Source organism: Rhinolophus hipposideros, assembly GCF_964194185.1.
Source record: "Rhinolophus hipposideros genome assembly, chromosome: 20".
In the NCBI taxonomy this organism is placed as follows: Eukaryota; Metazoa; Chordata; class Mammalia; order Chiroptera; family Rhinolophidae; genus Rhinolophus; species Rhinolophus hipposideros.
Genome location: NC_138066.1, coordinates 24,763,252 through 24,790,932, shown reverse-complemented (window position 1 = coordinate 24,790,932; position 27,681 = coordinate 24,763,252). Strand labels below are relative to the sequence as shown.

The following is a 27,681-nucleotide window of genomic DNA, read 5'->3' as shown; positions in this document are numbered from 1 at the left end:
CCACACGTCTCAGCGGTCTGGATATTTTGAAGTTAACGAGGTTTTGACTTCGAGAACCTGCCCTCAAAGGAGGAGCCTGATGTCGGGAACTGCCCTAGTCCCGCCCCTGCTCGTTCCTCAGGATTCAGGGCACGGGTCCCGGGCACCTCCCCTCTAGAAGCTCCCGATCTCCCAGGTCTCGCTTCGCGGTCGCCTCGCGTGACCCGAGTTGTTGGAGCCACGTTGGCAGGGGTTTCTGCGCGTCCCTGGAAAAGTGGGGCCGGGCGGAGCGATAGCGTTAGGGTTTCCGCGTTGGGCTTCGCGAGCTTAACTCCTGACCTGGCTGTGGCTGGGCGGGGCAGTTTGAACGGAGCGGCGTTTTCGTTCCAGTCCAAAAGTTGCACTCTAGGATCCAGGCCCTGTCAAAAGCTGAAGGGAGTTCAGAAGCGTAGAGAAGTGAGGGAGATGGTAGGGGATGGAAGCAGACGTGAGATTTTAAAAACCTTGTCTTGTACGGGCTATAGGGAACTTTGTACTGCCTTCACTACCAGTCTGTTAACCGAAATCCGTTCTAAAACAAAAGGCTTATTAAGAAAAAGCTTACGCAAAAGAAACAGCAAACCCTGCCTCTTTTTCCTCTCCCGCCAAAATAGTCTTCAAATGATAAATGTAGTCCATGATTCTCACCCATCCCCCACAACCACCAATAGCCTTTCCATTTTGAACCCCAAGCTTTATACCATTAATTTATAGAAATTCACGTTAAGTAAGTGACGTGATAGTCTTCCTACAGTTCTTGAAATTAAATATTTCATGCCATATGGGCTTAGTTAACTTAGGCGAGGAGTGAGGACTTCAGTTTTTCCTCACTAGAGAGGATAAATTTGCGTACATATATACACACGTTATGAGTTGAATATCTAGTGAAAAGTGTGCTACTTTGGCTTTTTGTGGGTCACTACCTGAGTTAAAACCGTTCACAACAACTTTGCCCAAGTTAGCTTGCTGGCTGTTTGAGGCTCTCGAACCCGTGAAATTGTGTGTACCTTATTTTCTCCTACATTGAAGCTGAATCCACTGTTTAACCTCGGTTATCCACTTTGAGACTGTGCTTAACTCAGATTATTAGTTCTGTCACCAAACCACTTCCCTTAGTTGGAAAGCCCTCCACCCTGGCCCCACACCACCGGTATTAGATCTGCTTCTCGCTGGGGATTAAGATAACTGGGTTTTTAAAATTCGTACGTCTCCATGAATTTGGCTAGTGTAAGTCTTCCCAACAAATTAGGTTTGTGGGTCAGTAAGGCAGTCTTAGTCCATTTGGGCTTCAATATTATAGACCGGGTGACTTAAAAAGAACAAATTTATTTCTTACAGTTCAGGAGCCTGGGAAGTCAACGTGCCAGCAGATTCGGTGTCTGGTGAGTACTTGCTTCCTAGTTCATAGATAAATGTGGTTTTGCTGTGTCCTCGTATGGTGGAAGAGTGGAGGGAGCTCTTCGGAATGTCTATCAAGATACTATCGGTCGTCTCATTCCCGAAGGTACTACCCTCATGACCTACCCCTACTTCCTAATACTATCATATTGTAGGTTAGGATTTCAACATGTGAATTTTGTGGGGGACACATACATTTGGTCTATAGCAAAGGCTGAGGGCCAACTGAAGTGAACTTTTCAAGGAGATTTATTTGTATATAATCTACCATTCTAACTGCAACACGGGTGTTTTTACTTTAAACATTAAAATGTGTGAGAATTCAGGACACAAAGAGACTCAATCTCACATAATCCAGCTACAGTTGCAATAGAGCCTCAGTATGTTTTAGTACATTGATAATTTTAGCATATTTGGTATATTTGTAAATTTAGTACATTTACACACCGTAATGTAATGTTTAAATTCTTATTTTAATGTATTTGTAACACATTGAAGGTATATTATTACATGTTGAAAGTTTATTGGTACACTTAGAACTGCATTCCATTCAAATAACTTGACTGAAAGTAACGTTTGAAGAAGAGTACTGAATTGATGATAAGATTTGAGACTTACCTGATAAATTTTCTTTCCACTGGCATCTAGAATGTTGGAAACGGACACTTTAATTGATTAATTTTAAAAAGGATTTGCTGAATAGTTACTAAATGTCAAGAATTGTATGAGAATTTGGAGAGATAGACATTAAAATAGACACAGTCCCCATCCCACAGTGAAATAGTGGTTAGACAGGTCTCCAAACAAATAATTATATCGGAGTAAACACTGTAATTGAAAGTTGTGTGAGATGCAATGGAAGCAAGAAGTGGGAGCATTTAACTGTTTCAGGCAAGAAATGCTTCATTGAATTTGTGGTATTTGAGATGAATCTTGAAGAATAAGATGAAATTTGCCAAGACACAAGCAGTAATAGGACATTCCAGATAGAAACAACATTATGTGTAAAGTTGTGGTATTGAAATTCCATGGCCCTTTGAAGGACTTCATGTTTGTTTCTGAAAGAGGAGGGTGCATATGAGGGACTAGTAAAAGAAAGTAGGGGCTAGAATATGAAATAATTTTTTGGGTCTCATTTAGGAATTTATTCTATAGTTTAATAGTCAAAGGGAAGCTATTGAGTTTTAAGCAGCAGAGTTATATGACCAGATTTGTATTTTCCAGGAACTGTACATGCTGATAGCTTACAGCAATGCAAGCTCAGTTAGGAGACTATTACAAGTAGTTGAAGTAAGAGATATGAAAGTCTTGAACACCTCAGTGAAATGGGATTCAAGAAGAAGAATGGGATTGGAGAGATTATAAAGAGATAGAATCAATAAGATTAAGTCTGGGAGATGTTTGCAGTTATGCCCCCCTTCTTGAGCCAGTTTTCCACACCTATCTACATCCATACACTTGGGTAGTCCTCTCCCTGAAACTCACGTGACTTTTATATGTGAGTCAGGTGACTCTCATATGACTTGCTTTGGCCATTGGGATAAAAGCAATTGTAATTTAGCAGAGGCTTGAAAAATGTTTGCACACTGGGACTTGCCCTCTTATTGCTGGCAACCCTTCTGCCACCATGTAATCAAATCAGGGCTGGCCTCCTAGAAGATGAGGAGCTACTTGGAGAGAGGCTCCAGGTGTCCCCACCATCTCAGTGTTCCAATTGAGGCCCCAAACATATGTGTCAGGCCATCCAGTTTCAGCTGAGGTGTTTCAGACCAGAAGAATCAGCTACTCAACCCACAGAATCACAGGAAATAATATTTTGTTTTTAAGCCTCCAGATTTGGAGCAGTTTGTTTCATAAGAAAAGTTAACTCTTAAGTGACCAAGCACATGTGGAGTGGGTAAGAGGAAATTTAAGATGAAACTCTATTTTGTACTTTGGGATGGATAAATCAATATTGGAAAGCTATAAATATTACCAAAGTAAATTGATGGCATTACCAAAGAAAATAGGGAATATGAATATATACATACAATTTAAAAAATATTTTTACTAAAATACACAATATTATATTAGTTTAGGTATACACAATAGTTATTCAATATTTATATACCTAAAGAATGATCACCATGGTAAGTCCAGCAACCATCTGACACTGTACTACACTATCACAATATTATTTAAAATATATATATATATATATATATTTAAAGATTTTATTGGGGAAGGGGAACAGGACTTTGTTGGGGAACAGTGTGTACTTCCAGGACTTTTTTCCAAGTCAAGTTGTTGTCCTTTCAATCTTAGTTGTGGAGGGTGCCGTTCAGCTTTAAGTTGTTCTTTCAGTCTTAGTTGTGGAGGGTGTAGCTCAGCTCCAGGTCCAGCAGCAGGGAGCACAGCCCACCATCCCTTGTGGGAGTCGAACCGGCAACCTTGTGGTTGAGAGGACACGCTCCAACCAACTGAGCCATCCGGGAGCTCAGCGGCAGCTCAGCTCAAGGTGCTGTGTTCAATTTTAGTTGCAGGGGTCGCTGCCCACCATCCCTTGTGGGAGTCGAGGAATTGAACTGGCAACCTTGTGGTTGAGAGCCCACTGGCTCATGTGGGTATCGAACCGGCAGCCTTTGGAGTTAGGAGCATGGAGCTCCAACTGCCTGAGCCACCAGGCTGGCCCCAAGCACAGCCATCTTGGCCAGATCTCTCTGGGGAATATATTTTTTGAAGACCAGTTTGGTGAGATAACAAGTTAAGTTTTGGAACTACTAAGTCTTAGGAGTTCTTGGCACGTAGAGATGAAGATACCCAATTGAGAGTTTGATATAAAGAGATCGAAAATTTGGTGTAAAATCTGTGACTTTGAATGACATTATCCATTTCTCTCTTACCAGTTTTTGGAGCTTTGTTGTAGATTCCTTGGTATTTTATACTTAAATAATGTTGTCTCCTAAAAGAGACAGTCTCTTCCTTTCAAATATGTATGCCTTTTATTTCTTTCTTTATTGTGTTGGCTAGAACTGCCAGTAACATGTTGACTAGGCATGATGAGACTAGACAGCTTTACCTTGTTCTTTATTTTAGGGACAAAGCATTGTCTTTCACTATTAAGCTATAGTTTTTTCAGTTGTAGATGTCATTTTTCAGGTTTGGTAAGTTCTCTTCTTTTCCTAGTTTTATACTGAGTTTTTTTTTTTCTTATCATTAATAGATATTGAATTTTTAAAAATGCTTTTTCTGCCTTTATTGAGAAATCATGCAGTTTTATCTGTTAATATGGTGAATTATGTCAATTAATTTTTAAATGTTGATCCTGCCTTGCATTTCCAGGATAAACCCCGTTGGGTTGTAATGTATAATCCTTTTTATATGCTGCTTTTGATTTACTAATATTTTGTGGTAGATTTTTTCACTTACGTTTATGGAAGATATTGCTTTTCTTCTGCTGTCTTTATCTGGCTTTGGTAACAGGGTCATGCTAGCCTGAATCAGAGATGTTTCCTTCTTTCCTATTTTCAGAAAAGATTGTATGGAATTAGTATTACTTCTTACTCTATGATTTGGTAGAATTTTTTGGTGAAGCCATCTGGCCTAGAATTTTCTTTAGGGAAAGGTTTTAAACTGCAATTTTAATTTTTTAAATAGATTATTCAGATGATATATTTCTTTTTGAGTGAGCTTTGGTAGTTTGTGCCTATGAATGAATTCGCATAAAGTTGTTTGTAATACTCCTTTATTATCTTTTAAATATCTATAATGTCTGTGACGATGTTACCTCTTTCATTCCTGATTTTGGTAATTTTTGTCCTTTTTTCCCTTGGTCAGGATGGCTATAAGTTTATAGATTTTATTGATATTTTTCAATAAAATTTGGTTTTACTTACCTTGGTTTTATTTCTTTTACTCTATTATTTTTCTGTGTTTAATTTTATTGATTTCTCCTCTTTATTATTTCCTTTTCCTTTATTATTTCCTTTTTGTGTTTGTTTTGGATTTAATTTGCTCTTCTTTATCTGGTTTTTAAAGGTGAAAGTTTAGATCATTGATTTGAGATCTTTATTTTTTTCTAATGTAAGCATATAATTTTATACATTTCCCTCTAAGCATTGCTTTGATTGATCCTCACAAATTTTGATATGTTGTATTTTTATTTTAACTCCGTTCAAAATATTTTACAATTCCCTTGTGACTTCTTAGACCCATAGATTATTTAGATGGGTTGTTTAACTTCCAAATATGTGACTTTTTCAGATATCTATTACTGGTTTCTCACTTGATTGTGATGTATTCAGAAAGCATAATTTTTATGACTTCAATTATTTAAAATTTGTATTATGACTTAGAATATCATATGTTTTGATAAATGTTCCAGGTGCACTTCAAAAGAGTGTTTGCTGTTTGGGCAGAGTGTTCTAGAAATGTTTTACTAGGTCAAGTTGGTTGGTAGTGTTGTTCAGGTCTCCCCAGTCTTTGCTGATTTTCTCTCTACTTGTTCTATCCATTGCTGAGAGAAGTATTGAAGTCTCCAAGTATAATTATACATTTATCTATTTATCCTTTCAGTTCTTTCAGTTTTTGCTTCGTGGGGGCAGATGCTGCTGTACATGGGACCCTTTTAGATTTCACCCTGTGTACCTCTTCATTTGGCCATTCCTCTGTATCTTTTACAATATCCTTTATAAGAAACCAGTTAACGTAAGTAAATGTTTCACTGAGTTTGATGACCTATTCTAGCAAATTATCGAACTTGAATGGGTGGTTATGGGAATCTCTAACTTTGTAGCCAACTCAGACAAAAAAGTATGCATACCCTGGGGCCCTGTTACTTGTGACAGATACTTGATTGAGGACAATCTTGTGGGACTAAGCCCTCAAGTCTGTTGACACTAACTACCTGGAGTTGAATTAAATTATAGGTCACCCAATTAGTGTCTAGAGAGTTGGAAAATTAGTTGGTGTGATGGAGAAATCCTATACACTTGGTGTCAGAACAGTTTTCCTTTAGTTTATGTCAGAGAAATGGGATTTGCTAAAATGATGCTTGGCTCAAGGAAACATGTGGTTTGTGAAAAGATGAGAGGGTGGTGGATGAGGAAAGTCTGATCCCTGGATGGCTACTTAGTCACCCATAGTATGAAACTGCAGCTGCACTTCAATCAGTTACTAAAGGTAACAATTATTAATGGAATTTAGAAATGGTGGTAGACCTACTCCTGAGGAATTGGTTTACTAGATATGTGAGGAAATACAACTTAGTGCTGCAAAATCAAACAACAGTCTGAGAAGCTGTTTGCTGTCTCAGCTTCCCAATATGTGTCTTACTCAAACCAAGATCATTAAAGTAATTGATAAGAAAATGGGGGAGAAACAGAGGGAAGAGTCAAGGAAGGGACTTGTCTCAGCAGAGTGGAAGTCTTTACGTGGTCATTGAGAAATGGGATGAATGTGGTGGACATTGATGGTGTTGAAACAAAGATGTTTATACAGAACTATCAAAGTTCAGTGGACCAATGGGGACCCTTTGGTTGTCTCCCAACATTAAAAGGCCCCAAACAAGTCGACTCCATTTACCGCAGTTTGGGGTAATTTAAAAAGCCAAAAGGCATAGATTATGATGAGAAATCCTAACTAGAATTGCCTTGGGTGATGGTTAGGTAGATTAACCAAAGTAAAGATTTACCAAGGGGCCAGGTTCATCTGGCCCAACCCCCGAGGCTATATGCCCTTGTGTGGGTAAAATGGTCCAGGACAGAAAAAATTCTGGGACTCCTTTACAACGGAGCCCCATGCACTATGGTATGGAAACCCATTTATGAAGCCCTAACTTGAACTATAATCAGATTAAGAAAATATAGAAATGTAAGAGTTGAAGATTATAGAAATTGGAATGTTTACATAGACTTGATGTAAAGAAATTGTGTCTCCTTTATCTTAAAGTTTTATGGGAATGAATATTAGTCTGACTGGGGAATGCTTCCCTTAGCTACTATTATAAAACCAGAACCTATTGATAAAGTCCCAATGGAGGCTACAGCTAGGAATGTAAGGATTGATAGGTATTAAAGTGAAAATTTAGAGGCGAATTGGTATGTGTGAACAGGCTTTATGTCAACTGGTTGCATCTCTTTTACCTGATGGTATTATGGCGATGAACATTGGATCTGACTGGGGAACATTTCACTTATGTAGTATTGTAAAACACAAGGCATGTAAATCTGCCCTTCAAGCAGTATTAATTGGACATGCTAAATGGGAACCAATAAGTTTGCCTGAGTCCAAACAGTATAGAGTAGAAGCTGGAGTGCTTATATGGACAAATCCTTGTGCAGTAGCTGTATATGGAGCACAGACTGGGGCTTATCACAAAAGCCTGTGAGCATCTCCCAGCATTGACAACTGGGACTTTGGTCTAGAGAATTCCCACTTGAGGGGCAATTACTAGCTTGCTGTTCAGGCATTAATTAAAACTGCCCCTATTCACCTGAAACTAACGAAAAAAAAAAGAAATTAAAAACAAAAAACTGTCCCTGTTACTCAAGGACATAACATAATCTTGACACCTGAAATGCTGATGTCTTGGATGACATCGGGAAAATACTGTTGGGGAGGGCAGTGCCTAGAAGAGTAATAAAGTGGAAAAGGTTTATACAGGGTCATGCTACCTGTGGAATGAAAATATGATGTACATACAATCAGGGAGCCTCTTTTCCCCTAGGACTGACTTTGAAGCTGTGTGAGGACCCGCCAGATTCTGACATTACTTGAACAGTGCCCTGTAAACAGCTCTCAACTGATCAACAAAGAGCTGCTTGATTTATGGTTGGTGGTTGTAAGGTAATTGGACAACATCCTGTGTAAAAGGCCACCACACTGATCAAAGAAGGTAAAAATAAATCAGCGAGGTGGGCTGAATTACATGCTATTTTCTTAGCAGTGATGGAAGAATTGAACAATGATGAAAGCCTTTATATTTTGTGTTTTACTAACTCATGGATGATGGACAATGAAGAACAATGGAAAGCTGGCCTATTACAGAGATGCCCATATGAGACACAGCTCTGTGGAAATGACTTTGGAAATTTGAGGGGTACCTTAAGGTAGGACATGTTGATATCCATTGGAAGAACCCCTTTCCTTTCCTAGATATTTTGAATATTATTTTGTGATACGTTGGGTCCTATTAAAATTCTCTGAAGTCTGATTTTTGTTGTTGTTTTCAGCAGTCAATCATCCTGATTGGATTGAGACTGAAAGGTCTGTGTTGCCTTTTTCCCCCTATGGGTTTCACTGTCAGGATAGTTTTCGAAGCCGGTGCTGTGTTGCTTTAGATCTGTCCTATATCCATACTACTTAGGGGTTAGTCTCAGACTTGTGCATTGCTTTATATTGTTGTTCCGTTGTCAAGGATTTTGCTGTGCTGCTTTGGAGTGTTCTGTGTATGTGTACCTCAGAAATGAGCTCTGGGGGTATTCTGGTTTGTATATGAAACTAGGAAAACTGGTTCTCCAGCTCTCTCCTCTCTGGAATTTTGCTTAATGTCCTGCCTTTGTCGTACAGCTAGGATGGTGGAGTTTCTCTAGGAATTTTAGTTGCCTGTGTCATAGCAAGAAAGAGAGAGAAGAAAAAACTGGGGATTTCTCCTCCACAACTCTTTGAACCCCGGGGACCCGTTTTCTTAGTTCCTCTGTCTACAAGGATGGGGTTTCTCTAGGAGTTTTAGCTGCCGGTGCTAACACTGCCACAGCCTCCCTGGGCACCCACCCTCAAGTAACACATGCACACACACGCACACACACACGCGCGGAAACTGACTCCTGTATGGACCCCTTCTCCAAGTTAGACTTTTCTCTCTAATGTTGCCTTTGTTTACTTTTCAGAGTGCTCAGATAATTGCATTTTGCTTTTCATCCGAAGTATTTAGTTATAATCAGCAGTAAAGACAGTCTTTAGTGGACTATTCCTTGGCTGGCACTGGAATCTCTAAACACTTATTTCTTAAATTAGCTATTTAATGTCTGTCTCTTCCACTATACTCAATGTCAGCAGCGACTATTTTGGTTTTATTGCTGTATCCCCATGCCCAATACAGTTCTTGGCATATACTGAGTAGCCAGTAAATATCTATTGAATAAATGAATGAATGGATATTTTTCAGACCTCATCTTACTTGATATTTTACAGCATTCTGCACTGTGGCTTGTTTTCATCTGGAGTCTTTCTTCCCTAGGCTTCCATATTACTGTTATTCTACTGGTTTCCCACTTCTTTAGCTTTCCTTTATAAGCAAGTTTCTGCCTCTTCCATGAACCTTACAGAAATTGCTTTTGGAAAGGGCACACCTACACAGTCAGCCACATAGGCACAAGTCCAACCTTAGTAGTTAGTAAAAACCTCAGTCACCATTTCATCATCCTGGAACAGAGTAGATATTTGGTAACTGTATGGTGGTACTCCTTTGCTGTCCTCTTGTTAAACAACTCTTTGTATTCCCGCTTATCTAGCTTATTTTTACTTTCCTACACAAACTCTTGCTAGAATATAATTTTCAAAAGTTAAAAACACAGTCTATGAAGTGATCCCCTTGATAAGTCCAGTGCTCATCTGGTACCTTACATAATCTTTAAACATTATTGATTATATTCCCCATGCTGTATTTCATATTCCCATGACTATATTGTGTCTACTAATTTGTACTTTCAAATCCCTTCACCTTCATAGACTGTGTAGATACATGACCAACGCGCTGTACACCCTAAGCTGAAATAGACTAATATTGCATGTCAACTATAATTAAATATTTATACATATATATACATATATATATGTATATATACTATATATATATACAGTCACGGGAGGTGGTGTATAGCCTAAGGAATGTAGTCAATGGTATTGTAACAGCTATATAAGATGTCAGAGGGGTAGTAGCTTGGGGGAGGAGGGTTATCACTTTGTGAAGGGCAAATGTCCAACTATTATGTTGCTTTGTACACCTGAAATTAATAAAATAATAATAATAAAAAGAAATACATATCGAAAAAAGTTAAAAGCATGACTCTTATTCAAATATAAAAGGAAAATATTTCAAAGACTTAATTCTCATTCATTAATGAGAGAAAATATAAGATACTAAGATTGGTTCATAGAAGAAGTCGAGGAACAGAGAATTTATATAGTGAAAGGAATGGTGAAATAAATTTGTCAGTAAGTGCAAATTCTTACAAGGCAAGAGACATAATATTTGGGGTTGTATTTTTTACCAGATGTGAAACAATTAAATTTCTATCAGGAGATTTGTATTTGTCTTGTTATGGACAGGAATCATTTGCATTGCTCTTTGACAGGAAGAGCAGTTGCTTTTTCATCAGTTATCTACAAGTTAACTACTACCCCTATAAAGTTGTAAAATAGCCTTGTCAAGAGAAAGTTAAATTAAGATGCACACCTCTTCATAATCAGATAATTCCCAGAAGGTCTGCTAAATTACATCCAGCATTCCATTGAAAGGACCCCAGTATTTTCAAGATTCAGATATTTTTCTTAATACTCTTTACCCTAGACAAAAAAACTGCTTTCTCTTTTCCTTTGTACCTGTCCTCCTTCCCTCATAGAATGTTTATTCCTCTCCTCTTGCCCGGTTATATCTCTTTCTTTAAATCTTGGCCCCAAATTGCTTCCTTTGAACACAAATTTTTGTTTTTTCCTTCTTTCACCCTTATGTGATATGGTTGATCCTCAGTTCATTCTCTACACATTTGAAGTGTTAGTTTTTCATTTGGGGGCATAATGAGATGGTATTATTTTTATTAAAAGTCGTCTTTATTGGTTTGACATATGTATATTCTAAGTTTCACATTCAGCTGTGGGTATACACTACAATTGATTTTTTATTTTTTTTACAGAAATAGTATCCATTAATTCAGGGAATGTAAATACATAGCACTTGTACTACCACTCTACCTGCCCACAACAATGGCAGATACTGACAATTGATATCAAACTTATTCTTTTTCAGCCTGGACTCAACTTCAGAGTCTTTCTTAACAAAGAATTCCAAGCATTCACTATCAATCAGTTGAAGTCGGCACAAGGTGGACGTGTTTTTAAAAGAATGCTTTTAGGAAAAATGCCATGGAACAGTCTGGTTCTAGAGTCAGTGTACAGGGGGGCAATTTTTATCTCTTCCCCCAAATAAAAATGCCTTTTGGGAATTGTTCCAAGATAATTAGATGTATGAAGTCAAATATCTTTATAAGATTAAAATATGTTTTCCTTTGCTTTTTAAGCTAAAAGTCCAAATTATCAAAGTGGATAACATTTCTTACATAAAAATTTATTTCTATCATGTGTTAGCCATCTTGAAAATAAAGATACTGATTTATTAGCCTTACAAGAATTTTTTGGCAACTTTACAACTTTCATTTGTGGTGCTTGGGCTTTGTTGGGACTTCTCCCTCTGCCTGGATAGTGGGTGTGGAGGGAGTAGCAAAAAGTAGAAGACATCTCTATTTACTATTAATAACATATGGGCCCTATAGACAGGCCCACCTGGCCAAGGCTGGGAAGACTCTTGGCACATTCTCAGAACCGTGTTCAGGAGGGGGATGGGGGACTGTGGTGGCGTCACACGTGAGAGGGGCCCCTCCCCCTCCATCCCGGACAGCCACTCTGATCCTGGGTGCTGGTCCTTTTGCTTCCTGGTCCTTGGTGGCTTCCTGGTTCCACCTTCAGCCCTAGTCACCCCCCAGGAGCATCCCCTATGCATTTTTTAAAATGTATTTACATTTGATTGTAATGTGCTTTAAACTGAAAATTTGTTTGGATTCATTAGATTTAGACAGTTTTGTCATAGATCAAAGAGGGTCCTAAAACAGAAATTATTTCCCTCATTTCTTATGGAAGAATTTTACAATAAAACTTTAGATGTGTCCTATGTCCAAAGGAAGCACTTGGTGTTTTGTGGAGGGCAGTTCAGAACAACAGATAGGAAGGATCTATGGCCGTTTAATGTTCTCCTCAGATATCTTGGTATGTGCATAGAGTAATTATGAAAAACATGAGCTGTGGTGCCCAACTCCCTGGATTCAGCTTGGAAGAATTGTTTAACCTTGCTGTGTCTCGGTTGTCTGATCTTAATGGGGTGGTTGTGAGGAATTTTTATTTTATTTACATAATTGTGAGCAACATGCACACACATAAACATTCTTACACATATGCGTGTATGCATACATATATACACATACATATGTACACGTAGCATATAGAACAGTCTATGAACATGGTAAGTATTGTATATCTTAGTTGTTATTTATCTTTACAAATTTAATTTAATACCATTCCTCAAAAGCTTACCATTTCTAGGTCTTTTCTCATTAAAGAGTATTAAAATTTATTTTAAGCATTTACACGTATATCATAATTATATCATTTTAAAATTTCTTTCTATAAATAGGTTTCTAGAAAGAGCTGTTTGCTCAAGAAAAGAAACTCAATTTATTCAGATCCAGAAAGAATAGATTAATTTGAAATATTTTTCACAAGATAGCTGTAAGTGGTAGCAGTGCTAAGAAACATGAATTTATGAACATAGCAATGGGCTTTTTTCATTTCAATTTTATTTAAATTTAATATCCTCTCACAATGGAAAATGATTTACAATAAAGAGATAAACTGGAAGGAATAGGAAACTAGAAACAAGATTTCATTTCTTTTTACTATCCAACAGATTCACCATCTGTTTTAAAATATTTGACCATCTACAGTAAATGAAACAAAATGGTTTTTAAAATAATGTAACACTTTAAACTGTTTTTACTACCAAACTCTTCCCTCCCCTGTGAACACATTCATCTTACTGAGCAACGGTTTATTTAAGCTCCACTTACATCTATGTTGTTTTTAGCTCATTTCCTTTTTAAAAAAGCAATTGGTGAGTTTATTTCTCAGTTTAGCTCTTGTAATAAAATATAAAAGGCATTTCTGTTTTGGCCTTTCGTATAGCATTATCAAAAACTATGAAAGTCATAGCAAAATATAGGACAGCATAAAATTAGAAACTGCTGGTGTTTCTTTAGCCACAGTTACTGCACTTGCAGTCCCCAGCCTCCTCAACCCTGCTCCTTGCTACCAGAACAAATCTGAAAGTCACCTCTGTGTAGCAGACAACAAACCCTATGTGTTTTTAATAACAGCTTTATTGAGATGTTATTCACGTAACATAAAATTCACCCTTTTAAAGGATACAATTTAGTGGATTTTAGTATGTTCTCAGAGTTGTGTTACCATCATCATTATAAATTTACATTTTCTTCACTCCAAAAAGAAAATCAGTGCCCATTGATAGTCACTCGTCATTTCCCCATCCTCCTACCCACTAACACCACTAATCAACTTTCTGTCTCTGTGGATTTGCGTATTCTGGACATTTCATATGTATGGAATCATACACTATGTGGCCTTTTATGACTGGCTTCTTTCACTTAGCATAATGTTTTCAAGGTTTATCCATGTTGAAGCATTTTTCAGTACTTCATTTCTTTTTATTGCTCAATAATATTCCATTATATGGATATGCTACATTTGTTTATTGACTCACCAGCTGATAGACATTTGAGTTGTTTTGCATTTGTTGACAATTAGGAACAATGCTGCTATTAACATTCAAGTTTAAGTTTTAATGTAAACATATGTTTTTATTTTTCTTGAATATATACGCAGAGTGGAATTGCTAGGTCATATGATAACTCTATATTTAAGCTTTTGAGGAACTGTCAGAATATTATCCAAAGTGGCTGTACCATTTTACATTCCCACCAGCCGTGTGTGAGGGTTCTAATTTCTTTATATCCTCTCCAACACTTGTTATTATCTGTCTTTTTTCTTATTGTAGCCATCCTTGTGAGTGTGAAGTGGTATCTCATTGTGGTTTGGATTTGCATTTCCCTGATGGCTAATTATGTTGAGCATTTTTTAATGTGCTTATTGGCCATTTGTATGTCTTTGGAGAAATGTCTTTTCAGTTGCTTTTTTTGGATTTCTTATTTGACTTAAAGACTTCTTTATATATTCTGGATACAGGTTCCATATTAGGTCTATAATTTGCAAATATTTTCTCTCAGTCTGCAGATTGTTTTTGTTGATGTTATTTTTGGAGCACTAAATTTTTTTATTTATAAAATTTTTTTTTAATTAAACTTACTGGGGGTGACAATAGATAGTAAAATTACATAGGTTTCAAGTCTACATTTCTATAATAACATCATCTATATATCACATTCTGTGCTCACCACCCAGAGTCAGTTCTCCTTCCATCACCATATATTTGACCCCCTTTACCCTCTTCTACTTAAATTTGTTTTTATTTTTATGAGGTCCAATTTATCTATTTTTTTCCTTTTGTTGCTTGTGCTTTTAATTACATATATAAAAAACCATTCCTTACCCCAAGGTCACAAAATTTCTTTTTGTTTTCCAAGAGTTTTATAGTTTTAGCTCTTACTAAGATGATCCATTTTGAGTTAACTTTTGTATATAGTGTGAAATTGGAGTGCAGATTAATTGTTTTGCATGTGGAAATCCAATTTATTGAAAGTGTATCTCTTTCCCATTGAATTTCCTTCACATCTCTGTTGAAAATCAGTTGACCATAAGTGTAAGGATTTACTTCTGGGTTCTAATTCTGTTCTATTGATCTACATGTCTGTTTTTATACCAGTACTACACTTTCCTGATTTGCTGTAGCTTTGTGGTATGTTTTGAAATCAGGAAATGTTAATTCTCCAACTGCATTCTTCTTTTCTAAGATTGTTTTGACTATTTTGGGTCTCTTGCATTTTTAGATGAATTTTAGGATCAGCTTGACAATTTCTGCCATTGTATGTAGCTTTCATATCTTTATCTGTGCATATACAAATAGGTTCTCTACCACATTTTATGGTGTTTTTTTTTTTAAAAGATTTTATTGGGGAAGGGGAACAGGACTTTATTGGGGAACAGTGTGTACTTCCAGGACTTTTTTTTTTCCATGTTGTCCTTTTAGTCTTAGTTGTGGAGGGCGCAGCTCAGCTCCAGATCCAGTCGCCGTTGCTAGTTGCAGGGGGCACAGCCCACCATCGCTTGCGGGAGTCGAGGAATAGAACTGGCAACCTTGTGGTTGAGAGGATGCGCTCCAACCAACTGAGCCATTTGGGAGCTCAGCTCAAGGTGCCGTGTTCAATTTTATTTTATTTTATTTTATTTTTTTTGCAATTTTTTTTTTTTTTTACTTAGACGTTCATCATTTATATCCCTCACACTGTGAACCCCCCTCCCCCCATCCATTATCCCTCTGCCGTGTTCAATTTTAGTTGCAGGGGGTGCTGCCCACCATCCCTTGTGGGACTCAAGGAATTGAACTGACAACGTTGAGGTTGAGAGCCCACTGGCCCATGTGGGAATCAAACCGGCAGCCTTCGGAGTCAGGAGCATGGAGCTCTAACCGTCTGAGCCACCGGGCCGGCCCACATTTTATGTTTTTTAAAAGAAATTACAATGATGTTATATTTTTCTGCAACTTTCTTCCCCCCCCCCCAGCATTTTATTATGAAAAATTTCAAATATAGAGATAAATTGAAAGAATTGTACAGTAAACACCCATGTACTCCTCCCTACCTGGTCTATATTCTACAGGTAATGTTTGGTATATTGGCTATATCATACAACTAGCCATTCCTAACCATAACCAGCTAGTCCATTGATCCATCAAACCATCTTATTGTCCATTTCAAAGCAAACTGCATATATCAGTACACTTCACATTTAAACACTTCAGCATATGTGTTGTTAACTAGGGCTCAACTTTTACAACTTTTTAATACAAAGTGAAATGCACAAATCTTGAATATACATTTGGTGAGTTTTGAAAAATACATTCACCTGTGTAACCCTAACCCTTATCACAATATAGAACGATATTTTCATCACCACAGAAAGTTCTGTATGTTCCTTCTCAGTCAATTCCTGTCCCTAACCCTTGCCCTAAACCATTACTGTTCTCATTTTTCCACCATAGACTTAGTTGTTATAGAACTTTGTATTCTTATGAAGGCTTCTTTTCCTCAGCATAATGTTTTTGATATTCGTTAATACTGTTCAGTCCTTCATACTGTTTGTGATTCATTCATACTATTATGTATCAATAGTTTCTTTTTATTGCTGAGTAGTAGCCATTGTATGGATGCCCCACAGTTTATTTATCCATTCTCCTGCTGACAAATAAATTTCCATTTAGCTATACCACCACAAAGTTCAGATAACTGGCTTTTGTGTACATTAAAGTTATGATTGTCATAGTAATAATCTGGAAACTTTGTAAATGTAGAAGTGCTCCCTGGATTGAATAAATACTTTTATCAGAGTCTTTAAGTAGCATACGAAGTCTGGCAATTAAGTTCGCAAACTCATCCTAGAAAAACTGCTACATACCTCATTGCTGAATATGAAGTACTCCCATTGGGAAGCTATGCACCGACGCCAGCACCTAGTCCACACTTCAAAACAAATTTGGAACTCTTTCTGGAATGGCCATCAGAGCTGTCCCCATATTACCTTGATAGGTTGAATGTCATCAAAATGTCTTCCTTTCAATATTTCCTTTATCCTTGGGTAAAGAAAGAAGTCATTGGGGGCCAGATCAGGTGAGTAGGGAGGGTGTTCCAATACAGTTATTTGTTTACTGGCTAAAAACTCCTTCACAGGCAGTGCCTTGTGAGCTGGTACATTGTTGTGATGCAAGAGCCATGAATTGTTGGCAAAAAGTTCAGGTTGTTTACGTCTAACTTTTTCACACAGCCCTTTCAGCATTTCCAAATAGTAAACTTGATTAACTCTGTCCAGTTAGTACAAATTCATAATGAATAATCCCTCTGATAGCAAAAATGGTTAGCAACATTGTTTTGACTCCTGATTTGGACTGATGGAACTTTTTTGGTCATGGAGAATTGGCTGACTTCCATTGTGTACTTTGACGCATTGTTTCAGGGTCGTATTGGTACACCCATATTTCATCACCAGTGATAACATGGCCCAAAACATTGTCTTGCCTCTCCAAAAGATCTTGGCAAACTTTGACTCTCCTTTGCTTTTGTTCATTGGTGGGCTCCTTCGGGATCATTTTTGCACACAGCTTTCTCATGCTAAGATTTTCAGTTAAGATTTTCATAAATGTTTCTCTATTGATGTTTACTTGGTCTGCTATGCTTCTCACAGTCAGCCGATGGTTTTGACGCACAATTCGATGGATTTTTTGCAATGTTTTTGTTAGTTCTGCTTGTTACTGGCTGCCCTGACATCTCTTCTTCAGTGACACATTCTCTTCTCTTAGAAAAACGTTTAATCCATTTGTACTCTGCCATTTTCTTCATGGCATTATCCCCATAAACTTGGACTAACATGTCCCTGATTTCATTTCCACTCTTGCCAAGTTTAACACGAAATTTAATGTTTGTTCGTTGCTGTAATTCAAGCTAAGACATTCTTGCAACAGCACACAAAAACGCGCAACAACAATAATGAACGCCACTCAGCAAGACACCGCCACACGTCGACATGAACACAGCTGTGAGACACTGATATACCAAGGTTATGAAACCTTACCGAGCTGTATGTACAGTGCTGCCAGTATAAGCGCACTGTGGCATGTTTGTGAACTTAATTGTCACACCTTGTATACTAGAAATTATGCACACTAGTTGTGTTCATTTACCACAAAGGACTAGAATTGAAAACTAAAACAGCAAACTAGTCTTACTGATCTCTGGAACTTTATCACTTTCTCTTCCTTTACAGCAGGACACCTCAAACTTTTATGTGCATGTGAATAACCCCAATCACCAGGGGATTTTGTTAAAATGCAGATTCTGATTAGGTAAGTTTGGGATGGAGCCCAAGATTCTGCATTTCTAATAAGCTCCCAGGTGATGTCAATGATGCTGGTCTATGAAGTAGCAAATATCTCAAGATATAGGTCAACTTCTGGAAAAATAGGCACCAAAGGTGTAAAAGTCATCAGAGCTCCTTTTCCATCTCTCTTCCTTTCTGAGCAACTTTCTTTTCTTTCTTTCTCTGCAGATTGACTGTCTCTGCCTCCCGATTTTACCCAAAGGGAACAAGACTGCCAATAGCTTCAGAATGTTTTACTTCTAGCTCAGCAGCCCCTGGAGAGAGACTGGCTCAACTCTTGGGTCCAAAGTCCACATATTCCTGGATGTGCTCTGACACACCCAGCTTCAGTCAGATGCCTACCTCCAGAATTGTGGCCAGAGATGCAGGGTTAATTTTGCATAATGGTTGCTTTCACAATAACAATATGGATGGGAGTGGAGATTTGCTAGGCAAATAATACCAAAGGGGTCCTGTAAACTGGTAATAAAAGATTTAGGATGTTTGGTATATTCATGTTCTATCCCCCACAAAAAAATGACACTTAGTACAGAAGTGGAGGGAAGGAATTAAGAGATTGCATATTTGGTTATTAAGCAACATAAGTTTTCTAAGTGCCAAGCTGATCCGCAGGGAATGTATTTCATTCCCTGATGGAATAATAATTGGGAGCAGGAGACTGGCCTTACTTAGAATAAAAGAAGGAACACCAAAAAGTTTCCATGTTCAAAAATATTTTTCACACATTCTGTTGGTTAAATATTGTGGCTTAATGAGTCTGGGCCTAGCAGAGTTGACACTTAATAAATATATGTGGACTTACATATTTAAAATGAATATTTTACATAAAAATGTAACTTTTTAAAATTGCAAAAAAGTAGTTGGTGGTTAGAATTTAAGAAATGCAGTCATGCAAAAAGACCTGTTTTGAAGAAGTAAAATTCTTCCTTTATACTGACTCCAGAAGTAACCCCAGTTAGTGACTTTTCATGTGTCCTCCTTTTTGTCTTATTGTTTTTATTTTATTTTATTTTAACTTTTACATTAGCTTTCAAAATAATTAAAAAATTAATATACCTTTATATGAAGCTAACTGATACAAAAATATATAAAGAAAAATATAATCTCCCTTTCTTCCTAACCTCAAGTGCCTAGCAAGCAAAACAATTTTAACAACTTGGGTTACATCCTTCTACCCCATTTTACATGGTTATGTACACTTATATGGCTTTTCTTGAAAAAGAAGAAAGGGTTGTGCATGTGGTGGGGAATCATATATTTGAATCTGTATTATAGACTGTCCCTTAGATCTTTGCCATCCAGTATAGTAGTCACTAGCCACATGTAGCTAAATGAGCACTTGAAATGTAGCTAGTCTGAACTTAATTGTGCTGTAAGTGTAAAATACGCATCAGATTTCTAAGAGTGCAAAAAAAGAGAATATAAAATATCTCACAAATAATTTGTTATTGATTACATGTTGCAATGATAGTATTTTAGATATATTGGGTTAAACAAAATATGTAATTAAAATTAATTTCATCTGTTTCCTTGTACTGTTTTTAATGTAGCTACTAAAAACTTAAAATTACACATGTGGCTCATGTTACATTTCTATTGGACAATGCTGCCCTGAACTAACAGATGAAGATCCTTTTAACACTTTAATAGTTGCATAACAGTCTGCAGTAGGAATGTGAAACAATTTATTCACCATTCCCCATTGATTACATTCTTTTTTTTTTGAGAGGATGGTTTATTGTGTCAAGAGTCCGATTGTGCAGAGCAAAGATTGTACTGACACAGGTGAGGTACATTCATTTTTTTTAAGTAGCTTGTTTTATTTGTATGTTTCACTACTTTCTCAATTATATTTTGCTGTGAAACAGGTCATCTCAGCAGGGGCTTAAAAGAACAAACATTCATTATTTCTCACAATTCTGAGGGCTGGTTGGCCAGTTCTAGTGTGGGCCAGTTCACCTGGGACTGGATGGTTTAGGATGGCCTCACTCACGTATCTGGGGCCTCGGCTAGGATTGTTGGGATAACTGAGGCCTTCTCTACATGATCTCTCATTCTTCAGGAGGCTGGTCTGGGCTTGTGTTCACGTATGGTGGAAGGTTTTCTAGCAGCAAGAGAGAACCAGCTCCAGAGTGCCGTTCTTTCAAGCTTCTGCTTAAGTCACGTTTATGTCATCCCATTGGCCAAAGAAAGTCACATGGCTAAGTCCAAGATTCAAGAGGTAGAAAAATAGACTTGACTTTTCCATAGGAGGAACAACAGCAAATCACATTGCAAATGGGGAAAGCATACCATGAGGTGTGAACAATTAAAGGCCGTCATTACAACAGTCTATGATAGTCGCAGTAATAGTGATTGTCCTCAGAGTGTTTATCTGCATGTTGGTGCTTTTATTTCTGTAGAATACGAGTAGATTCCCCCAAACAGACTGCTATCTCAAATATTTTCCAAATTGGTTGATGCAATTTATTTTCTCACCAGCACGTATGAATTTCCTTTACTCGTCCTTTCCAATAGCAGATATTAACACTCTTTATAATTTTTACCAATTAGTGACAAATGTTATTTTACTCATGTTTTTATTTGCATTTTCTTGACTAGTGAGGCTCTGCATCTTTTCGTATTTTTATTGACCGTTTGAATTTCCTCATCTGCAACTTGTCTATTTGTATCCCCTTTTCTATTTTTCTATTGGTCATTTGTTTCTAATTACTCTGTAGAAACTTTTTATGTTAGAGACTGTAACTTGTTATAAATATTTTCCTAGTCTGTAGTTTCTTTTGATTTTTATTTTTGCTTTCACCATAGAAAAAATTTAGCTTTCATATAGTCAAACACTTTCCTTTATGATTGCTTTAATCAAGGCCTCTCTACACCTCCATATTTTTATTATTTTATATTTAGATATGTAATTCATTTGGCATTTATTTTTGTACATGATATGAGTTAGAAACTGAATCTATCACAATTTGTAATCAGTTATACATAATAGAATCCCTACTACAATGCCTTAAACAGATAGGATTTTTTGTTTTTGTTTTTTAATGTAGCATGAGGAATAGAAGTAAAAGATCAGGACTGGTGTGGTGGCTCCACCATGCCATCAAGGATCCAGACTCCTCCCATTCTGTTTCACAGTCCTTAGATTATGATTTTGTTTCTCGTGCAAGACAATTTTATACTCTTTAAGTATCACATTTATGTTACAGTCAGGAAGAAGGTGTCAGGATGAAGGGCAAGAGGCAGATTCCTTTTAATCAAGAACACAATATCTTTCCTGGAAGCTCTACCCATTAGCTCAATTATGTCTCATTGAGCATTATTTTCAAAAGAGTCTAGGGAGGTGAATAGGTTTGACTGGGCACATTGCTGCCCTAAACAAGATCAGGGTTCTGATTGGAAATTGGGAAGACAACTAGCAGTGTCTTCCATAAGAACTAGGTTTACTTTCTTCTAAATGTATACAGTAGTCCCCCCTTATCCACTGGGGATATGTTTCAACACCCTCAGTAGATGCCAGAACCATCGAGCGTACGAAACCCTATATACGTATGTATACACACATACACACACGCTGTTTTTTCCTATACATACATACCTTTTCACTTAAAGGAAGCACTTTATGGCTTCTCTTTGGCATACACAAATAGCCAGCATCACTGCTCCTGTACTTTGGGGCAATTATTAAATAAAATAATGGTTACATGAACACAACCACTGTGATACCAAGACAGTTGATCTGCTGATAGTCAAGACAGCTACTAAGTGACTAATGGGCAGGTGGTGTATACAGCATGGTATGCTAGCTAAAGGGATAATTCATATCCCTGGTGGGACAGAGAGAGGTGGCATGAGATTTCATCACGCTACTCAGAACAGTGTTCAATTTAAAACTAAAATGAATTGTTTATTTCTGGAATTTTCCATTTAACATTTTAGACCATAGTTGACCTCAGGTAACTGAAACCTGGGAAAATGAAATTACAATAAGAGTGGACTACTGTACCCAATTATGCTAGCTCTGTATAATAAACAAAACCATCTTCATTCTTTGTTAGATTCCCATACGTAATGGGAATCAATTTCTGAACTCTATTAATCAATTAATCAATTTCTGAACTCTATTTTTTTCTACTGATCTATTTGTCTATTCCTGTGCCAATATCATACTGTTTTTGTTTACTGTAGCTTCGTTTTAAGTTTAATTAAGGTAAGATAAATCTCCCTATGTTTGTCTTCCTTTTCCAAATATTCTTGAGTATTCTCATTTATTTTTCTATATGAATATTAAAATTATTGTCCAGTAAAATCAATGTCTCAGTCAGTACATTATTGATGTAAAATCAATGTATTTTGATTGGAATTGGATATATATGTGAATTTGGGGAGAACTGGCATCTTTACAATTTTAATTCTTCCTATTCAAGATCATAGTATATATCTCTTTTAAAAGTAGTTATTTTTTTTAAAAGGTCTAAGTTTGATTTTTGTGTAGCCAAAATTTAGAAAAAGTTTTTTTTATAGCTTCTGAATTTAGTAACATATGCTTGAAAAGGCCTTTTCCACTCCAAGATTATAAAAATATTCATCCATTTTCCCCGTAGTACTTTTATGGTTTCATATTTTGTCTTTAAATTTTCATACATGTGGACTTTATTTTGACATAAAGCAACGAAAGTCATGATTCAGCTTTAAAAAAAAGTCTAACCAGTTGTCTCATTACATTTATTGAACAATTCATCTTTCTCCCACTGATCTGGAATGCTTGTTTTATCATATATTAAATTCAGTGTGTGTCTGTGTCTAGATTTGGTTTTTGCAATTTGTCTTGTTTGTATACTAATACAGTAAACATTTAGCCTCTTCAGAGTGCTAGGTGATTTCATTAAGATGTTTAACCTTCAAGTCCCTGTGAATTCAGTATTTTTCTTCCATTTTTAGATAAGGGAAATGAGCCTCAAGAAGATAGGTTATTTCTTATGTGTCTGGATATGGCAGGGAAGCCTTTTGTTCTTTTCCCAACTAATCTTCACCTTAGGGTAAGGATGAACTTCGATATTAGAGAACACAGATGAAGTTCTGAGGTATTTTTGTGGTATTAATCTAGAGGCTGCATCCCCTCCTCCCTTTGATGTTAGAGATTGAGGGAGCTATATATAAGGAATGAGAATCCAGTGACTCCCACTGTGGAATTCTGTTATGTTGAACTTTTTCTCCCTTCTCTGTGAACTAACATGGCACAGCCTGCAGAGGAGGCCTCAATGAGAGGCAGAAAAGAAGAGAGACCTAAATGAGGAATAAGAAGCAAATATGGCCCAATGAATGCCTTGACTCTGACTAATTGTATTAACCACTCTTCCTAAGAGTTGAGAAGTCCAGGAAAGCCTTTTGGGTTGGCAACACAAGGAGATGGAGCAGAAGTGTTCCCCTCCCTGAAATCTGCAAAAGTGATCCATATACCTCCAGTGTAACCAGAATGTTCCAAAGAGTAAAGGTTGAGGAGGTGTTGGTGGTAATTGTGGTTAGAGCCATTGTCCCCATAGACTTTTGTGTTCTCAGACTATGAATTATCACAACTTTTACAAACTTTAGTTCTTCAGACTTTCTCATTAGAAATTTTAGTGTATTTGATACTTCCTAGCTGCTGGTATTTTCCATAGTCTCTCTGAAAATATCATTATGTCAAGATCTTTCCTTAGGTAGTTTTGCAAGGAAATAATTCTAGGTTGATAATTATTTTCCTCTTAGACTTTAAAGATATTATTCCCCTGTGGAATCTTTTGGCTTCCACTGTTGCTGTTGAGAAATGTCCTATCATTTTCATTTGTTCCTATTATAGGTAAGCTGTATTTCTCTCTAGCTGTTTTAGGATCTTTTCTTGTCTTTGATTTTCTGTAGTTTCATTATGATGTGTCTCGAAGTAGATTTATTTAGTTTCTTCAAACTAAGAATTTGAGTTTCATTAATTCTGGAAAATTTTTGGTCATAATGTTTCAAATATGGCCTCTCCTCCACTTTCTCCTCCTGGAACCTCAGATGTACATTGGACCTTTGCACTTTATCATCTATGACCCATAGTCTTTCCTCCTTTCCATTTCTTTGTCTCTGTGTTATATTCTAGGTAATTTCTTTGGGGCTGTCTTCTAGGTCACAAATTATTCAGCTGAACTATTCAGGTACTTATGTTTTCCATTGATTTTGTACTTTCAAATATTTTTCATTTCAGAAATTTTGTTTGATTCTCTAATCACTGCCCACTCTAAAGCTATGTTTTAATTAAGTCACACTGCTTGTGGTTCCCCATATGTTGATAGTAGTTAAAGCTGGGTGATGGGTAGGTGGGGGAGTAATTATACACTATCTACTTTTACACTTGATCTTAGCCAAAAGGCCGAGAAGCGATGCACTATCTACTTTTGATATGTTAAATAATTTACATAATAAGTTTAAAAACCAGAGGGAGTATCAAACTTTAAAAGTTTGGAAACTCTCTGGGTGGTGAACACACAATGGGATTTATAGATGATGTAATACAGAATTGTACACCTGAAATTATGTAATTTCACTAACACTTGTCACCCCCATAAATTAAAAAAAAAAAAGTTTGGAAACAGTTGAACAATAGGGTGTCTGAAAACTTGGGAATTTAAATTGGGGCATGGAGAAGACAGAATTGTGGGGCCTGGAGAACTGTGGGGGCGTGCAGTGGAGGATTCTGAATGGATAGAGGACAATAGGAAGGGAGGCTGTTGATATTGGTGGGAGGACACCAAAACAGTATATTCAGTTTTTCACAGGGCCTAGAATCAGAGTCACTAAGAATCATCTCATTTGCTACCTTCCTTTGAATATCGTGAATTGCTAGTGTTTGGTTTCAGGAATTTTTGGAAGGTGAAAACTCTGGCTTCTGCCAGGTTAGCAACATTGCTCCATTCCGGTTAGTCTAGTATAGCCAGTCTGACCTCTTGACTTAACTGGTGTCATCACCAATCCATGCCTTGCCTTGCCAAGAAAAAGAGGCTAAGAGGCAATGAAGAATTGTTCAGTCTTCTTTTCTTAGGAGACAATTCTTTCTTCCTGTTTTCTATCCTGTCATGACAGTTTGAAGAAAATTTTTAACTAAAAAAAAAAATTAGAGTAGAGCCTCACATTTAAGGATTTTACACAGCAAACTCCTAAACTATGTCTTTGGAATCACCAAGGTTTCTCTTGTAAACATTTTAATAACACTTCTCTCTTTGGAAAACGTGGTTACATATGTCATGTTATTAGAGCTTGACAGCAACTCTCTTGGGTAAGGCAGTTATTACTGAGTCATTTTATAGAAAGAAAAAAACCCAGTACTTTTTTGCTTGACTTTAGTAGCTTTGTTTTCCTTCATTTTGATATCTCATTCCTGGCAAACATAGTGTGGGCCCTCAATAAATATTTGTTGGATAAATGCCGTTTAAAATATGATTGCATTTGAGAATTTTTATTTTATGTCATTTTCAAAAAAATTAGATTCTTTTTGGCTCCTTCCAATATAGCCTTTTTGAGTGGGAAGAAATTTCTTTGCAATGACTTAGATTCAATTTTTATTTGGAAAAACTGAGTTAGAATTGGCCCCTTGAGCTGTTATCCACCCCTAAAAAGGTACTGACAAGCTATCACATACAATTAACGACTTAATTGGCTACATGTTTTCTTTCAGGAATAATAATAAAATAATATTATAATGAAAAACTTATGAATTTTAAGGGAAAGAACCTTTAATTCATTAAAATTTAAACCAGCACAATAACTTCATAACTTTAGAATAAAATTTGGCATATGCAGTTTGACAGTGAACTGTAGTAGGATTATCACACTCCTTAGAATTTACTGAGGGATACTTAAAGGTATTATAAATGGGAAAATAAAGACATAATTGTATTGCTGCTGAGATTTTCATATATCTAAAACATTGCAACAAAGACACACATGAGGGCGCTCTAATCAGTCAGAAACTGCAAGTGCATAAACATTTGTTGGCTAGGAATTAGACTTAAGAAGTCTAAACCAGTACTATATTTTTACAGCTGGAAAAATTAAGGCCCAAAGCGATTGTGACTCTATATGACCTATTCTTTAAAGTAAATAAATTGGGTATTACGATTTTTAAAAAGATTGTACAGCAGTCCCTTGTCAGTGAATTTATGCTGGAGAGTTTTGACTCATCTTGTCAACTCTATTTAAAATCTTTAACCATGGCGTGATATAATTTATTTATAAGATGTAGGAAGAAACAGTTAGAATATTTACTTTTATAAATTTTTGCTACACAAAATGTTAATTGTGTTTTATTTATACTTAAAGCTGATTTTTAACTGATTTCTTTGGATACGATCCTTAGTCTTTTCCCCATCTCTGTCATGTTCCTAGTTCTTTGGCTTTCATATAAATATAGAGTTACTAGGAAGCCTTCAGATTTTCCAGAGAGAAGACCTATAAACATCCACAAAAATTTTATTAGAGAGATGCTATGATGAGAATATAGAATGTAGATACCCAGAGCAGCTGATTAGCTCAGTTGGTTAGAGTGCGGTGCTCTTAACAAGGTTGCCAGTTCGATCCCCACATGGGCCACTGTGAGCTGTGCCCTCCACAATTAGATTGAAACAACTACTTGACTTGGAGTTGATGGGTCCTGGAAAAACACACTAAAAATAAATAAAAGTTTAATAATAATAATAATAATAATAATAGTAAAAATAAAAGAATGTTTAAAAAAAGTAGATACAGCCCCCCATATTAGTAGGAATATGGCAAAATTTAAAGGCAAATTTTCTTCAACGTAAATAACTACCATTGTCACAGGAAGAGTTGCTTCATTAGGGCATCCCATACAACTTGGCCAGTTCCACATTTCTACTTTTTCAAAGGAGTTTCTTTTCCTTAAATAATAAACTCTTAAAAACAACAACAACAAAGTGAAACATGAAACAAAATCCATGGCTCTGAATGAAAAAGATCTCTCCTTTAAGGGACTAGGTGGTGGGAAAGAAAGTATATCATGAATCTCATTTTCTGATTTGTCTATTTTAATGACATACATACATACATATATATATATATATATATATATATATATATATATATATATATATATAAAATTACGTTCAGTTAAAGACATAGCTATATATTTGATTATCTGAATTTATTTGTCTTTTATGAATTGGAAATTAAGCCTTTTCCATTCCTTGAAAGTACTTGACAATCCTGTAGTACAAAGCGTGGGATTTTTAAATCAAGGATGCAAACAACAAATTACATTACAGATACTAAAAAGTGTGTTTTTATTTGTGTTTTGTCTAT

The 27,681-nt window shown here is 36.5% G+C and overlaps 1 protein-coding gene across 3 annotated transcripts in view; it reads left to right on the top strand.

Moving 5' to 3' along the window:
* The window catches only part of RPS6KB1 (ribosomal protein S6 kinase B1), a 120,700-nt gene that overhangs the window by 47,841 nt on the left and 45,178 nt on the right, over window positions 1–27,681 (top strand). The window contains exons 15-17 of one of the 3 annotated variants that reach the window (XM_081028986.1): window positions 1,357–1,400; window positions 3,766–3,913; window positions 18,514–19,863. In XM_081028986.1, coding sequence (XP_080885112.1) covers window positions 1,357–1,400; window positions 3,766–3,913; window positions 18,514–18,784 — 463 coding nt within the window. In that variant the 3' untranslated portion in view covers window positions 18,785–19,863. Of the gene's footprint in view, window positions 1–1,356; window positions 1,401–3,765; window positions 3,914–18,513; window positions 19,872–27,681 lie in introns of those variants that run through there. The other 2 variants (XM_081028990.1, XM_081028988.1) reach the window with 2 other exon arrangements.